Source organism: Beta vulgaris, chromosome 6 (assembly GCF_026745355.1).
Source record: "Beta vulgaris subsp. vulgaris cultivar EL10 chromosome 6, EL10.2, whole genome shotgun sequence".
Lineage (NCBI taxonomy): Eukaryota > Viridiplantae > Streptophyta > Magnoliopsida > Caryophyllales > Amaranthaceae > Beta > Beta vulgaris.
The window spans coordinates 30,360,479-30,377,540 of NC_079207.1; the positions used below are offsets into that span (position 1 = coordinate 30,360,479).

The 17,062-nt window shown below is 39.2% G+C and overlaps 3 protein-coding genes across 3 annotated transcripts; 1 reads left to right on the plus strand and 2 right to left on the minus strand.

Moving 5' to 3' along the window:
• Nucleotides 1-2,089: 2,089 nt before the first annotated feature.
• Nucleotides 2,090-2,953, minus strand: LOC125498751 (uncharacterized). Its single transcript, XM_048647019.1, has one exon. It carries the CDS (start codon nucleotides 2,951-2,953, stop codon nucleotides 2,090-2,092), a length of 864 nt encoding a protein of 287 aa, XP_048502976.1.
• Nucleotides 2,954-9,367: 6,414 nt separating this feature from the next.
• Nucleotides 9,368-9,997, plus strand: LOC104896532 (peptidyl-prolyl cis-trans isomerase CYP59-like). Its single transcript, XM_010683289.2, has one exon. The coding sequence runs from the start codon at nucleotides 9,368-9,370 to the stop codon at nucleotides 9,995-9,997; it is 630 nt and encodes a 209-aa protein (XP_010681591.2).
• A 4,162-nt stretch (nucleotides 9,998-14,159) lies between these two features.
• LOC125498750 (uncharacterized) lies at nucleotides 14,160-15,963 on the minus strand. The gene is made up of 2 exons (XM_048647018.2): nucleotides 15,181-15,963; nucleotides 14,160-14,249 (listed from the first exon to the last, which is right to left on the minus strand). The coding sequence occupies exons 1-2, from the start codon at nucleotides 15,961-15,963 to the stop codon at nucleotides 14,160-14,162; spliced, it is 873 nt and encodes a 290-aa protein (XP_048502975.2).
• Between the last annotated feature and the right edge of the window lie 1,099 nt (nucleotides 15,964-17,062).

Sequence of the window (17,062 nt, forward strand, 5' to 3'; positions counted from 1 at the left end):
CCCCATTTTACCTTACTCAAATTTGAAACACATACCTTCACTCATCTACCTCCCCATTTATCTTCTCTCTCTTATTTCCTATACCCCACCACCTTTTCTCTCTCCTATCATACCCCACCAATATTTTATCTATTGATTATATACTCCATATTTAACATGATTTCTTTGTAATTAAATAAAAAAATCATAATTATCTTCATTAATTTCATAATTAATCAATAAATAATTGACACACTAATTAAATTCGGTAGTTGCTAATTACGCTATGTAAATTGCTAATCACGCTATTAAAACGATAAATCGTTAATTTATGCTCATCTTTTAATTAAGCTACTTAATTGAGATTTCTTACAACAATGGTTGAACTTAATATTACAAACAATAATTCACTCATCATTGGTTGATTGGCGACAATTGTGCCAAATGTGTTGAGCCAAGTCCTTTTGTAAGGAGTTGTGAACATCTCTATCCCATGCTTCAGCTCTTCTTTACAAATATTGTTGCATCCCTATATCATTGTAGCGACCAGGTTGAACAGAATATGTTTCAAGCCTATGGCTAGATGAAGTACTAGCAATCAGAGCATTTTCTTGCTCGAAGTCTGATGCGTCTTGATAATTTAGATATGTATCCCGTTCATCCTCGACAATCATATTGTGAAGAATGATACACGCCAGCATTATTTCCCACATTAAGTGTTCATCCAAATGAGTGATGGCCTTTGTATTATTGCAAAGCGTGCTTGTAAAACCCCAAACGCACGTTCGACGTCTTTCCGAACTGATTCTTGACGTTTGGTGAACAACTCATCGACGGGAGATAGTGGGAGTCGAATTGCTGGCATGAACACTGCCCATTTAGGGTAGATCCCATCTTATAGGTAATATCCCCTATTATAGGTATTACCATTCACATTAAATGTGACCTCAGGAGCTCTTCCTTGATAAAGATCATCAAACACCGGAGAGCGTGCCAATACATTGATATCATTGCAAGTTCCCGGTGTTCCGAAAAATGCATGCCATATCCACAAGTCTCTGGAGGCCACGGCTTCTAGAATTACCGTTGCAGATTTGGACCTACCTTGATACAACCCTTTCCATGCTCGTGGGCAATTTTTTCATTGCCAATGCATGCAATCTATGCTGCCCATCATTCTAGGAAAACCCCGCCTTTCCCCGTCACGTAAGAGGCGTTGCAAGTCGGTTACTGTAGGCCTCCTTAAGTACTCGGTCGTAAAAGCTTTTCGAATTCCTTGCACAAAGTGTACAAGGCACTCCTTTGCTGTTGATTCAGCAATTTTGATGTACTCGTCGACTATGTCAGATGCTGATCCATATGCTAGACACCTCAATGCTGCTGTGCATTTTTGATGAGGGTACCTAGCTTCCCAGTTGCGTCTGGTCGTTGTTGAAAAAATTTGTCTTGCGCAGCGACTGCGTTCATAATTCGAAAGAAAAGAGGACGATGCATACAAAATATGCGTCGGAACATGTCTTCAGTATATAGAGGACGATCAACAAAGTAATCGTTCATTTGATTTGCATCAGCACGGTCTCTTGGAATAATATTATTTTTTTTGGGAGATCTTCTTTGAGTGGCTTCTATGATTGGAGCAATAATTGTTTGAACAGCTTGTTGAATTACGTAGTCTTCTTGTTCTTCAAGATACGCGTTGTATAAAATCATGTTATTGGCCATATCATCAAACTGGTCATCACTTGAACTTGAAGAATTGTAATCCAAGTTCATGTTTCCTTTTGTTGCAAGAAGAGAAGAAGAATGAAGTGGTTTGAAGGAAGAAGAATGATATTTTTTGTAGAAAGAAGGATGGTGTTATGGTGTGATGTTATCATTCAACCAATTCATCTTTTATAGACATTTGATGATAAGAGTGCAATCTCTAAAGATAAGAAAAGACTACACAATCCCAAAAAAAAAGATTTTCAAAAGATAAGATTGTAATCCACTTTTCAGAAGATAAGATTCTCAATAGATAAAAAATATAAAACAATACAAACTAGGATAGTAAATACTAGAATTACGAAAGAATTAAGGATACTAAATAAAACAACCTTATATAACTAAACTACTTCATAAACTCTTCTCTTAGCTTCTCATAGTATTCGAACTCAACCGCGTCAAGAGATGGTTTGGTCATCAACAATTGATACATCTTGAACCTCATTTTCTTTTCATCTCGGTGCTTTTGGTAATCCATCATTTCTTCTATATTTTTCCTTATTGTAATTCGTTCACCTTGCATTTCACTTAAAGTGTTGTTGAAATCATCTAAACTTGTAGCTACTCCTTTCATTTTTCTTTGTGCCTTAGCCTTCTTCACACCATCTGGGCGAACTGATACAACTTCATCACTTGACCTTTTTGAACTTGATTGACTCACAACAGTTGAATCGTATCCGGGTTGCCATATTGAAAGGTGTCTCATTCCCATCCAACAATGGTACAATTTGAAAGCTTTATTATTTTGTTTTTGTTGGTATAGTTCATGAGCTTTAGCCTCTACATCCGTAATAGCCATTCCACTTGATTTCATTCGCTCGGCTTCACCAAGTTGCGATACCCACAAAGTCACGAGTCGGTTGATGGTTCTCCAATGCGCTTTAATTGACTTCATGGTCCTTGGGTGGATGAGTGATGGTTTTTTTACCACTTCAACATCGTAAATGCGCTTGATTTCTTTCCAAAGCTTTGCCTTTGACTGATCTGTTCCCACTAATGGATCACCACCACAATTAAGGTATCCGGAGACCAATGCTATATCCTCATCATGTCCCCACCTTTCTTTTAGTATCTTATCTTTACCTTTTCCACCTTGGTCCGCTTCATCTTCATCATCATCGTCTCCGAGTTGTTGAGTTTGGTAATAATCTCCAATCGGTATTCGGTTATTGCTCCCGTCTCCCCCTGGAGCTGTAGGATTTTGATCCATATATTGAGAGATTGGAGATGAGAGATTCACCGGAGTATGGGGCGAGGTTTCGAAATTAGAAGGTTGTTGACTTTGGAGTACAAATGCTTGGAATAAGGCTTGGATTTGAGGGTTATTGAGCATATTTGGATCAAAAGCAATATTAGTATTTTGACGATTTGGGTTTTGTTCGAAATTTTGATGGAAATTTGGATTTTGTGGGGAATTAGAATTTTGTTGGAAATTTGGATTACGTTGGAAATTAGAATTAATTTTTTAAAAAAAAATTGGGGCCCCATTAAAATATGGGGCGTCACAATTCACTATGCATAATAACAATACCTATGCATTTAATAATATAATTATACTCCTATATTTTTATAGTTTCCTCATTTTGAATCTTCATACTATTTATAATTAGACATAATTATCTATATTCTTCTCAATATATAGGAAAAAATATGATCATGCGGGATATTGTTTGATTCGTCTCAATGAATACTTCATTAATATTCAATAATTATAATTTTTACTAATATGTAATGAAATATAATTAAGGTTCAAAATTATTTCGGTGCAATTAGCATGGGTCCAAAAAGAAGTAGAAAGTAATAGACTAGATTAGATTGTATTTCAGTCTATTCCCTAACAAGAGTAGACTTACTTTTTTTTAAGGTAAGATGAAGTCCCTTGCAAGGAAGGGGGGAAATTGGGGATCCCTCCTTACAAGGGGTGAGACTCGTCCCTTGACCTCTGGAATCGGAGATGATGCCAATACTACTAGGCTATCACCTACTACTCAACAAGAGTAGACTTACTTGTGCATCAAGGATTCTTGTCTAATTGTTGTATTAGTACTTGGTGGGAGGAGACATTTTTAAATAAAAATGAGAGCTAATAAAATAAAGGGAAGATGAAGAAAAGGCAAAAGATGGAACATAAATAAAACATAAGCTCTGATCCCCCCAAACAAAGAGCGAGAAAGAAAAGAAAAAGAAGACTATGAGCAAGGATTCTAACCGCGATCTTCATCACACAAAATCTACTCTTTTTTCTTTCTTTTTTTCACATCAGAAAAACTTGCATTGATAAGAAACAAAATACAACCTAAGGAGCAAACTAACCAAACATAAGGAAATCATCATGAACAAGATTAGTTACTAAAACAGGGGGGAGGGGGCATAACATTTCTTCCTACAAGGATAGCAGACGTCCTCAGTGAAGCAGGATGGACTTCTCTTGGATCCAATGTGCACCCTACAAAACAAAGTGTTGGAAAGGGAGGGACTTTGACGCTTTACCGTATTATGTTGTCTGTTGATACTGGAGTGGAAACGAGAGGAGATTTTCATCTTGCTGGTAGACTGATTGTTGACCCGTGAAGTAGACTTTGCCGGCGAATAAAAAGAGGTACTTGGAGGTACTAACAAAGAGACGTAAGACGACTTTTGGGAATCCATACTTGTAGCCACAACGTCGGGGCGGAAAAGTGGAGTTTGTTTACACTGCGCATCCTCTTCCGCGGGGGAGTGTCTCATCTCCATGGGTGTATGGGAATCTATAGTCGTACTGCAATCCATTCCTTGTGATGGATTCAAAGTTCGAATGTTGATCATTTGGTTTTGGGAAGAGCAATGGTAATGCAAAGTTCTCCCCGCTGACATCACCCTATACATTAAGGGGGTGATATGCAAATAGGTATCCTGTGCTTTCCGATTTGAAAATCGGAAATTGGACACTGTAGATTTCGTTTTTTCCCCAGAAGTAGACTCCAGGAATGAATTTGAAATGTTAATGTCGTGATCTGTTCCAACGACATTCATTTTCACCTTCTATGAGAAGGTTTGATTCTTCTCCACTGTGATAGTGGTGGTACCCCCGTAAGATTTCCTTTCTCCTACCTTTCTCCTTTTTTCCTCCTTTTCAAGGAGTGAAGATTGACCCAGTACTTCATCTTTACCGACAACTTGAGCAGAAATATCAACAAAATTTGAAGACAGTCCTAACACTGAAGATACTTCATTTAATTTTTGTTGAAATTCTCCATTATTTGGGTGGAGTTTAAGAGCTTGGATAAAATCTATTAATGCTATGTCGGGTTGGCTAAGTTCTAGAGCTGCAACATCTCGCCTAGAATAAGCTTTGGCATTGGTAGCATCATATATTAAAACAAGAGAGTATAACTCACCTACTTTCTGAAAATCTTTTTCCTTGATAAAACATGCAGCCAAATTCAGATTGATAGATAAAGCTAGGCTTAAAAACACAGACTTGTCCTCCTCATTAGTAACGCCCGCAAAAAACAAGAACTTGATGGCTTGACTATATTGCGCAATGGCTGAGTTAAAGTCATTGTTTCTGTAAAAGGTATTACCCTCAGCTTTCAAACTTCGAGCATACTCGAAGATACCAAAAGGATTGATAAGAAAATCAAGCCTCTGGACCCAACTAGTTGAAGAACAATCAAGCTCATGAAAGTGATAAAGGCACAGTTTCCCCTTTAACTCATCCATACTGTTCATGATTCTAAATAACAAGATAATGTTAAAAACTTAAACAAGAGAACCACTAGTAGATAAAGAGGCACCAACTCATCTGAAATCAACCTACACTAGGTGGTGAAAACTACGGCTAGGAAAAATGAAGCAACGAAATTAGTAAAGCTTAAGTGAAAACCTCACAGTAGTTGTCAAATCTGAGGCAGAAGAGCATGAGTACCAACATTAGGTGGTGGTGGTGAGTCACCGGCGCCCAGAAAAGAGAAGCCAAGGTTGTCCGTTGGCGTAGCGGTCGACTTCGAGGCTGTCTTCTTCACGACTCCAAAAAACCCACTGTGACGACACAGATCGTCTGCCTACTGTGGGGGAAAAGGTGGCTGGGCTCGCCGACGACCTTTGTAGAGTCGGAGATGCTCGAGCCGTCCACGAGCCAGCAGGGGGAGGGGGAATAACGCGGCGGATCGGAGGCGCTGATATTGTTCGCTAGGGTTTCGCTATTGAGTCGCCCGTGTTTTCGCTCTCTACCTGTTTACAACTTACTCTACATGTTATTTTAAATAATTAGCTAAATTTTTCCAAAATCTACTCATTTTACCGCTGAACCATTGTTCATTTACTATCTCTGTGAGATAATTCTGATTTGTCAAATATGTGTTTACTAAGGACATGTTTGACAAAACTAGCGGTTCTAGTAGTTGTTAACAGTTGCAGTAGCTGCTAGTTGTCTACTAGTAGCTGCTAGTTGTCTACTAGTAGCTGTTAGCGATCAACAATTAAATTAGTTGTTTAATTAGAAGTGTTTGGCAAAAGTAGCTATTGAAATTATAAAATACAATAAATGACATTTATTCTAATATAAAATGAACTATAATAATTTTATATGTTCGTTCAATAGTTAAATTTAAGATTTAATTTTTCAAAGAAATTATACAAAACGAAGTATACAACTTTTTAGCTGCTAAAATAAATGTTTAAATCTAAGAAAATATTCAACCCTCGAAAAATTTATATTACCAATTTTCACTAGGGGAAAAAAAGGAAGGGCTGCGGAGGAAGGGCTAGCGCAGCCCTACTAGTGAAGGGCTGCACTTTGTACAAAAGCGCAGCCGTACATAACAGAAGGGCTGCGCTTTTAAATAAAAGCGCAGCCCTTCACTTATTAGGGCTGCGCTTTTCCTAAAAGCGCAGCCCTACTAAATGAAGGGTTGCGCTTTTGACTAAGTAGGGCTGCGCTTTTGAAGAAAAGCGCAACCCTTCTTAAAAAAATTTGAAATAAAAAAATCGCGGGCTTTGAAATATTGAGCGGGCTTCAGATATATTATCCCTCATTCTCTCTCCTCTCTCACGTCCCTCATCCATTTTCCTCCTTCTCTCTCCTCTCTCACGACCCTCCTCCCTTTCCTCCTTCTCTCTCATCCTCTCTTCTCTCTCAAAACTCCCAGAAAATGCAACAAACGCGACAAAAAGCCTGAAATGATTTGCACGAATCATGCTGACGGAGTCCGATTGCCTATGATGATACCATTTCGGAAGCAGAACGAGCCAACGAGTCAAACTCATCGCTACGTCGTGATGTTTAGGCTTTTTAAGCCATCCGAATTCATTTAAGGCTCCAAATAGGCATTTTAAGTATTTCCGAATTTTTTTTCCTTAATTATGTATTAGGGTTTTGTTTTATGTATTTAAACATTATTAGGTTAGTGTTTGGAGTTCATTCTTGTATATTCAGATCTATAATTTCTTAATCGTTGTTTTGATTAATGTTCTTGTATACTTCTCTTTGTTTTGATTAATGGTCTTGTATACTTCTCTTTGTTTTGATTAATGTTCTTGTATACTTCTCTTTGTTTTGATTAATGTTCTTGTATACTTCTCTTTGTTTTGATTTAATGTTCTTGTATACTTCTCTTTGTTTTGATTAATGTTCTTGTATTTTCATCTTCGTTTTGATTAATGTTCTTGTATTTTCAGATCTATAATTTCTTCTCTTCAGTTATTAGTTTGTTCCTTTTTTTCATTTTCGTTTCGTTCTTTTTTTTGTTTTGGGTTTATTTTCGTTTCGTTTCTCTTCTCTTGTGTATAATTTCAGAAAATGTGAGATTATGAGTAAAAAATATTTAAAAAAATTTTTTTTTTTTTTGGTAGGAAGGGCTGTGATTTTCTAGCGCAGCCCTACTTAAAATGTGAAGGGCTGCTATTGAAAGGGCTGTTGTCAAAAAGCGCAGCTCTACAGGCCTTTTTCAGCGCAACCCTTCTTCATTTTTCCACTAGTGTTTACTAAAATTCTTGTAAAATATCTTATCTTTAAAATAAATATTTAAATTACATCTCTGTTATTGTCAAAAAAACATTAAATTATCATAAAATAAAACAATTTATAAACAATAAACGGAAATAAAAAACATTGATTAATAATTCTACCTTACGCTATTATTAGTGTTTGAGGTAGCGGTTAGCGGTTGGACAAGATTGAAACGCTACTTAAGAAAATTATGAGTGTTTAGTAAGGCAGTGGTGGTAGTAGCGGGTAGTAGTTGAAGTAGATTATAAGTAGCGGTTGTGTAATGTTACTACAAGCTAAGTAACATTTAAGATTTAGAGGTAGCTGTCTAACAAATACTCCCTCCGTTTCCTAAAGATCTTCCCTCTTTCCGTTTAAGTGCGTATACAAAAGATCTTCCCTCTTTTACTTTATTCCTTATTTGGAATTTTTTTTCCCTTTTTACCCTCTCATGTCCCTATCATATGGTCCACCATTACATTATTAATTCAATTTTACTCCCTTTCTCTCTCCTACTTTGACCCCTTTTTATTTGTTTATTTTTCTTAATTCTTTTCTCTCTCCTACTTTACCCACCCCACACCCCACATAAGTGGATCCTCATTGGTATCTGTAGGAACAGTAATAAGGAAGATCTTTAGGAAACGGAGGGAGTAAACACTATATAATAGCATAAGGTAGAATTATCAATCAATGTTTTTTATTTTTTTCCTTTTACTGTTTATTAACTGTTTTATTTTATGGCAATTTAATGTTTGTTTTACAATAGCAGAGATGTAATTTAAATATTTATATTTTAAAGATAATATATTTTACAAGTATTTTAGTTAAAACTGGTAATATAAATCTTTTTAGGGTTGAATATTTTCTTATATTTATACATTTCTTTGAGCAGCTAAAAAGTCGTATACTCCTTTTTGTGTAACTTCTTAGAAAAAATAAATATTGTATTTAACTATTGAACGAACATATGAAATTATTTTACTTCATTTCATATTACAATAAATGTCATTTATTGTCTTTTACAATTCAAACAGCTACTTTTGCCAAACATTTCTAATTAAACAACTACTTTAATCGTTGATCGCTGACAGCTATTAGTAAACATCTAGCAGCTACCCCCAACAGCTACAACTACTATAACCGTTAGTTTTGCCATGTAATTATCTTGTAGGAACGTTCCACAACTGCTACTCATAATCTACTCCAACTATTACCCGCTATTACAACCACTACCTTACTAAACACTCATAATTTTCTTAAGTAGTGATTTAATCTTGTCAAACCGCTACCTCGGATGCTAGTGCCAAACAAGGCCTAATTATCTTTACCAGTTTCTCAAAAAAAATTCCATGTTGGATCCGCCCATTGGGGGGGGGGGAGGGGAACTATATATTTATGTTATATAGTTGGTTTAGGTTAAGTTTTCATAGTTGGTTTAGGTTTATAAGTTTTCTAAACTCTTGTATACTTATATATTTTGTCTCTCATTACGTAATACACGAAGTCAATTTCTCCTAATAATATTTTCTTTCTAAAGTTTAACATATGCAACAATTGCCGAAATAAAGGCAAAGCGAGGATCATTGGTTGGGCAAGTATTTAGTGTTTCATTAATCAGATTCGCGATTAGATTGGTTGATGAAGATGTCTGTAATGGTAGAGACGGGTGTGGGTGATTTGATTAATGTTCCGAACAAAGCGGAGGTTGATAATGATGCGACTGCGAGGCTTGAAGATGACGAGGAAGTTATTCGTACCAAGGAAGCGCACTCGAGAGCTTCTGTTCTTGAAATTATTGGTGACATCCCAGATGCTGATTTAAAGCCTCCAGAGAATGTGTTGTTTGTACGTAATCTTAATTCTGTTACCGAGGACGAGGACTTGCATATAATATTTTCACGCTTTGGGACTGTGAAATCTGTTGATATTATCCGTGATTACGAAACTAATGATAGTCTGGGCTATGGTTTCATTGAGTTTGAGAGTAAAGATGCTTGCGAACGAGCTTACTTTGGTATGGATGGCACATTAATTGATGATAGAAGGATACAGGTTGATTTTAGTCAAAGTGTTTCTAAACAATGGCACCAATACAAGAGGCAGGGGACTCGAGTTAATGATTCTTCAACCGATCGCATGATCTTATTTCACAAAAGAACCAGCCGCTCAAGCACCCTTGGCCCAAAGAGAAATCATGAATCTTTTGCACGCAAGGCTAGAATCGGTGGGCAGAGAGTGAGTTCTAAGAGAAGAACAAAGAGGCGACCTGACGAATGTTTGTAATTTTTCATATCATTATATGTCATTTGCATTTCTTATCAATTTTAAAGTGGTAGTATTAGTATTTATAATTGCAATAGATAATATTTGCTCGCTGAATTGAAAAAATTATCTTGGACATAAAAGTTAAGCTGGAAGTATTTCTCGATAACGTGTTTTCATTTTTCTAAAATAAAATCCATTTAATTAAGCGAAATTAGTACATACAAAGAAAATAACAAAGCCAGGGTTATGGATAGTATGGTGAGAAATATAACACTTTATCTTTCTTAACTGACTACTGGATATGCCACATGTTATGGTTCGTGAAAATAGAAAATGCTGGAAACAACAAGTATGTTGAACGTTTGGCGCTAGTGTTTTGAGTATCTTTGTGATACTGTTGAAGGGGGCTAAGTTGGTGGAATCATACATAAGTAATTGAAACATACATAAGTAATTGAAACATACATGGGTAATTGTTCAACTGCACAAATAATGTATTGGTTTTAATCATACATTGGTAATTGAATGATGCTCCATCTTTTAGACAACAATCTATATTGCTATAAAGTTTTTTTATATACGGCCACGCTTCAAGGTGGAAGTTACCGCTTCTTCTTCTGTATGATTCTTCTATAAATTACATACCAAACTCTCATCTCTCATGATTGAAGCCGACGACGACATTACTTTTCTTGGACCTCTTCAAGACTCTTTAACATTTTTTCTCTCCTCAATTCATTTCTTCTATTTTCTCTCTCCTCCATTGGAGGAAGCTTCACTCGTTCTCTCTCTTCTTCTTCTCTTTTTTTTCAATCTCTGAAAAACTCTTGCATTTGATATTTATCTTGTATTTTCTCTCTCCTCTTTCTAAATTGTTACCTTTGAGGGAAAAAGAGTTTGAAGGTTGAATTGGAAAAGTTAATTTGGGGATTTTAAACGAAAGTTAGTTTAACGTTTGCTTCATTTTGGGAATTTCATCTGAGTAACCTCCTTTGTTCATATCAGTAACCTTATTTATTCATACCATATAATACAAGTAATCTCATTTGTTTATATGAGTAGCCTTAAAATATTATATGAGTGAGTAACCTTATATAATCTTATAAGTAACCTCGTTTAATCAAAGTAGTATATGTTATGTAGTGCTTCGACTTGTAAGTAATTACTACTATCCCCAACAGTAGGTTCTAGAATAGGAGACTTGTGCAACAATGCCTGGATTCAAAACTCGAACATGAGCTTCGCCTCGAAACCTGCAAAAAGGGACCCATCCTGGAGGTTTGGGTGGTATTTTTCCCTTCGAAGCTTAAGTCAGGTATCAAGAGTATGAAGGAACTTTTAGAGAGAGAGTATTTATGACAGAATAACAGTACTATGCTCTGAAAAACGTACCTTTTCCCTGATTTTAAGGACTATTTATAGTGTCTGATATGACTGCTGTACTTTGATGTCACCATAATTTGAGAGCATCTGATTGGCTAAACAATAATGTTGTGACACGTGGCGACTACTGATTGGAGAGTACACATCACCCTTTTACATAGAAATGCTCTTTGCTTTTACTGGGCCTAAGTACAATTTGGGTCATAAGAAAGGTTTTAGTAGACCTTTCTTCAGAAAAGTGTACTCTAGTCCATACAAGCTTATGAACCATGTACTTTACCACAGTAGAAAAGCGCCACTTGTAGGACTGTGATGGGGCCGCGTGTCACATTTATAGCAGTTGATTTTTAGGCTACAATATTTGCCACTTAAAAGAGGAGTTTACCATTTGGGCGCCAAAATGGTTGGTATCCTCTTTTAACTGACGAGAACTGCCCTTACCCTTTTCAAGATGAAAAGGGCGCCATTTAGCCGGTCTCATCAGGGTAACCATCAAAGGTTTTAGCATGCAACGGTTACTTTCACCGCGAGAGGAGGTCATTTTCACCCTCTATAAATATGCCACTTTGTCGTTTCTGAAATCACTTTTACATCCTTGAGAGATTTTCTAGAGAGAGACTCTGCCCCATTTTTACTGAACTTTAGAGAGAGAAAGAGTCTTCGTCCAAAATCTTGCTAAGTGCTTCCAACTCCTCTAAGGTTTCGTCCAGCTCGTCCTTTCCGTTCGTCCGAGCACTTTCAACAGGTATCCTTTTCCTCTGTTTACTTCTTATCTTGAACTTTCACATTTTTTAAGAATAAAATGGATTCGTATTCTTCATCGAACATTCCCGGCCGCTCAAGGGTTAGTCTTGACCCTAGAACAAAGACGCTTTCTTCTTCGGCACATTCTAGAGTTGGGCCTATCTCGGCCGGACATGCATTTTATTATTTTGGACATGGACGGAAAAGTCAGACGACCCAGTCTTTACCTGTGGAGGGTAATCTGGCGCGCGTCAAGCAAACAGCTCGCATTAGACGAGGGGTGAATCGTCCGGCCTCCAGCTCAGAAATGGAGGTATCAACCGGACGAATTCCTGTTGACGGGGAACGCGAAGTTCAAAGCGCCGGCCAGCGAACCAAATTACTTCTCCTATAATCGTCCAGAAGGAAAGTTACATTGAAAGGTCTTCAGAACCCAGTCCGTCCGGACAAGATATGGCGACGGACGAAGCCAATGAGGTGGAGGTCTCATGTAACTCGTCTAGCGACTCAGAGGAACCATCCACTACTTCTTCTGAAATTAGACGCCGCCTAGGACCTTTGTCTGACCCTAGGTTCATCATAACCGACAATAGTTGGCTTGGACGAGTAGGTCCAGACCTTAAACATTTTTCTTCGGCTATGCCTATGCCGGGATACCGCTTCGTTCTTCCTGGCCGGGAAGACACTATACTTAGTGCTCCTTCCGGCCATTTTGCTGTCGATACTCTTTGCCTTCACCTCCCAAAACACAGTTCTCGGCACATCTCCTTCGGTCCAACTGGCTAATTTTGAGAGAGCATCGGTTTGATGATTCTCCGACCTTGGAACTTGGTCGAGCACAAATCGCTTTAATGTATTTATTTCTTCCTGAATCAGCTTCATGTATTTACCCATGGACGCCTCCTTGCATTCAAAATCCCTATTGACTTGACTAACCACCAGCAGGGAATCCATCTTTGCTTTAATTTCCATTTGCACATTTTAATGCCAGTTAGAAGGGCCTCATATCCTGCTTCATTGTTTGAAGCCTGGAACTGAAATCTGATTGCATATTCAAATTTGTCCCCCTTTGGTGATTGAAAGATGATCCCAGCTCCACAGCCGTTGGCGGTGGATGATCCATCCACCATAAGGGTCCAATGCCGCTTTCCTTCTGCTGGATCTTGGACGATCTGTGTTGCAGGCCGAGTAAGCTCCATAATGAAATCAACTAAGGCTTGTCCCTTGATCGCTTTTCTAGGCTCAAATGCTAAGTCAAACATGTTGAGCTCCACAGCCCACTTTAACATTCGTCTAGAGGCATCCATCTTGTGCAAGACTTGCTTTAGAGCTTGGTCAATATAGACAGGGATACTATGGGCTAGAAAGTATGGTCGTAGCTTCCGGTTGGCCATAAGTAGTGCCAGGACAAACTTCTCTACCATTGAATACCTGCCTTCAACATCCTTTCGCACATGGCTAACAAAGTAGACCGGGATTTGCACTGAGCCTCTTTCAGCCACGAGAACAGCGCTAACCGCATGCGGCGATACGGCCAGGTATACAAATAGCTTTTCTCCTTCAGCCGGATTGATTAATCGAGGCAACTGCCGGAGGTGCTCTTTTACCTGCTGAAGAGCTTTCTCTACTTCCTCCGTCCACTCAAATTTTGCATTATTTTTATTGTTCCGAAGAAATGATGACACTTATCTCCAGATTTAGAAAGAAAACGTCCTAGGGCTACCAAACACCCTGTCAAACGTTGAACTTCCTTGATTTTGGACGGAGAAGTCATGTCCAGAATCGCCTGAATCTTGTCAGGGTTCGCCTCAATTCCTCGTTGGTCGACTAGGAATCCCAAAAACTTTCCGGCCAGCACACCAAATACACACTTCTGCGGATTTAAATTTAACTTGTATTTCCTAAGAGTCAAGAATGTCTCTCGTAGGTCCTGCATATGATCCATCCCTTTGCGGCTTTTTACGATCATGTCGTCGATGTAAGCCTCCATATTTCTTCCCAACTGCGGCTGGAATACTGCGTTTATGAGCCTCTGAAAGGTAGCTGGTGCATTTCAGAGGTCGAAAGGCATCCTCAGCCAGCCATAGAGATCTTTTTCAGTGACAAACGAGGTCTTGTCTTGATCCTCTGGCCATATAGGAATCTGGTGAAAACCCGAATAAGTGTCCACAAAGCTAAGTAGTGCATGCCTCGCCGTGGAGTCAACTAGCCGATCTATTTTAGGCAGAGGGAAACTACCCTTTGGACAAGCCTTGTTTAGATCGGTGTAATCCACACACATCCTCCAAGTTCCGTTTGGCTTGGGGACCATGACTACGTTGGTAATCCAATCCGGATAATAAGTCTCCCAGATGAATTTTGATTTTAACAGCTTTTGGACTTCCTGATCGACGGTTTGATTCCTGGCCAGACCCAAGTGCCTCTTTGTCTGCCGAATTGGCTTTTGCCTTGGATCTATGTTCAGTTTATGAACAACAACTTAGGGATCAATCCCCGGCATCTCCTCTACTATATATGCAAAAACATTCTCAAATTCTTTCAACAACATGATCAATTCATCTTTGGTCTTTGGACCGAGAACTGATCCAATTTTTAGCGTCCTTTCTGGACGTCCTTCATCCAAACAAATCTCGACCGGTCTCTCCACCGGTTATGGACGTTCTAGCCCAACACCCGTGGCGGCCATCACTTCTTCAGACAAAGCTTTTTCTTCCTTGATGGCCAGACATTTCCTTTTCTTGCTCGGCAAGAGTATGGACGGCTTTCTTTCTTGAGGGGACTTCATCTGAGTACTTTCTACTTCATTCTTTAACTCACTTATCTGGCCTTTCAACTTCTCGGTCGTTCCTTCCTCTATAGCCTTTGGTCGCTCTGACTTTTCTCCTTTCCATGATGAAGGTTTTTAGAGTGGTGAGGTAGCATTCCCTTGCTGCTTGTTGATCTCCATATAGGAATCCAATTTTCCCTCCATCGCACTCAAACTTCATTAGCATTAGATGGCTTACTATAACAGCTTTGATGTAGTTCAAGCTGGGTCGTCCGAGAATGACATTATAAGCTGTCAAATCTCGTACCACCAAGAACTTAACAAAGAGCGTCCTGGAGGCCTCCTTGTCCCCTACCCTGACGGGTAAGGTGACAGTTCCCATTGGGTAATTGATTCCTCCTCCAAATCCAATGATGGGATGGTTGACTAGAACCAGGTTATTTTCGTTAAACTTCAACCTTGACAGAGAATCCGTACTGATGATATCGGTAGAACTGCCTATATCAATCAAAATCCGTCTCACCTTGAGATTTGCTATTTTCATCTCTACCACCAACGGGTCGTCATGGGGAGTTCTTATCTTCCCGCGATCCAGCTCGCTGACAACAATCTTAGGAAAAGGGTCAAATTCTGCCTGATTAGTAAGCATTATCAGGCTGAGTTCCCGTAAGTAGTTTTTATGGCCGCGATTGGTAGGACCCCCTGTTGCGAAGCCTCCAGATATCTTTTGCACTACATCTTCGTCAGTGCTTTCATCTTCCTTTCTTCGGCCTTGACGATTATCCTTGATCTTCTGGAATTTTCTACTCGCTTGAGGTAGATAGGAATTCATCTTACCCTTGTGAGCCAAGTCTTGTAAAGCTCTTTTCAGATGCTTGCATTCGTTTGTCTCGTGACCACAATCCTTGTGGAAATGACAGTACTTGCTTTTATCCCTGTTTCTGTAGGGCGCTTTCATTTCAGCTGGCGCCTTTAGTTCGTATTGATCTTTGATCTCCATGAGAATGGAGTACTGATCCTTGTTGAACTCTATGGGCTCAGCTGATGTTGTTGGTTCAGCTCTTTTGCTTCGCTTGGATGAAGTTGTCATCGAAGTCACCGCCCAAGTTTCAGCTTTCTTGGGGATGCCCTTCTTTGGCTGAATCGTTTCTTCAATCTTTTTCGTCTCCGGATGCTTTGCTTACGCACAAACTTCCGTAGCATGGATAAATGCCTCTGCTTCTTGAAGAGCTTTGGTCAGGGTGGAGATCTTCTTCTTTACCAACTCAAACTTAAAGCTTCTTGGCCTTAGACCACTGATGAAGGCGTCAAAAGCCACTCCTGCATTCAGATCCTGGATCTGCAATGCTTCTAAGTTAAATCTCTTCACATAGCTTCTCAAGGCTTCTTTAGGCCCTTGAATGACCTTGCTCAAATGCATGTTGGTCTTCTACTCCTGCCGGTTTGCTACGAAGTGGCTAGTAAACAAGATACTAAGCTCATTGAAATTATTCACCGAGTTAGGGGAAGATTATTGAACCACTTTTGAGCCACTCCTTTCAGCGTGGCTGGAAAGTTCTTACACCAGGTAGCATCGTCAGCCGCTTGAACATACATTTGATGCTTGTATGAAGATAAATGATCATTTGGATCCATAGTGCCGTCGAAAGGCTCTATCGTCGGAAGCTTAACCTTTGGGAATGGGGGGGAGACTCCATGATTCTGGCCGAGAATGAAGTCGGCGAGTTAATCTTGAGTGCCGCAGCATATCCCTCAGTGGGTATGTGCTCCCGGCGATATTCTTTTAGCACTGGATTGGAGTAGGTGTTAGCTAAGGCTTGACGCGTATACATCATAGGTTGTAAACCCATCTTTCTTGCTTTGGCTAAATAGCCGAAGGTCTTTGACTTCTTCCTTTAGTTCTTGATGGAATCCTCAATGGGGGATCTTTCATGTAAATAGTAGACCCGGAGGCAGAACGCTGAAGAGCAGCTGCCTTCTTGGCTTCCAAGTACTCCCTTGCATCCGTCTCCATCATATGACCACTAGGAGGAATGTTATCTCCTGGACGGACCACCAACTTCCAGTCCATCTTTCTTCTTGGTTCACTGACCGTTGGCTGCTTCCCTTTTGATAGTGGCTTTGTCATTTCTCGCCTAGGAGGACGGCTTGTCCCTGGACGACCTTCCTGAGACTACCCCCTAAGTGGC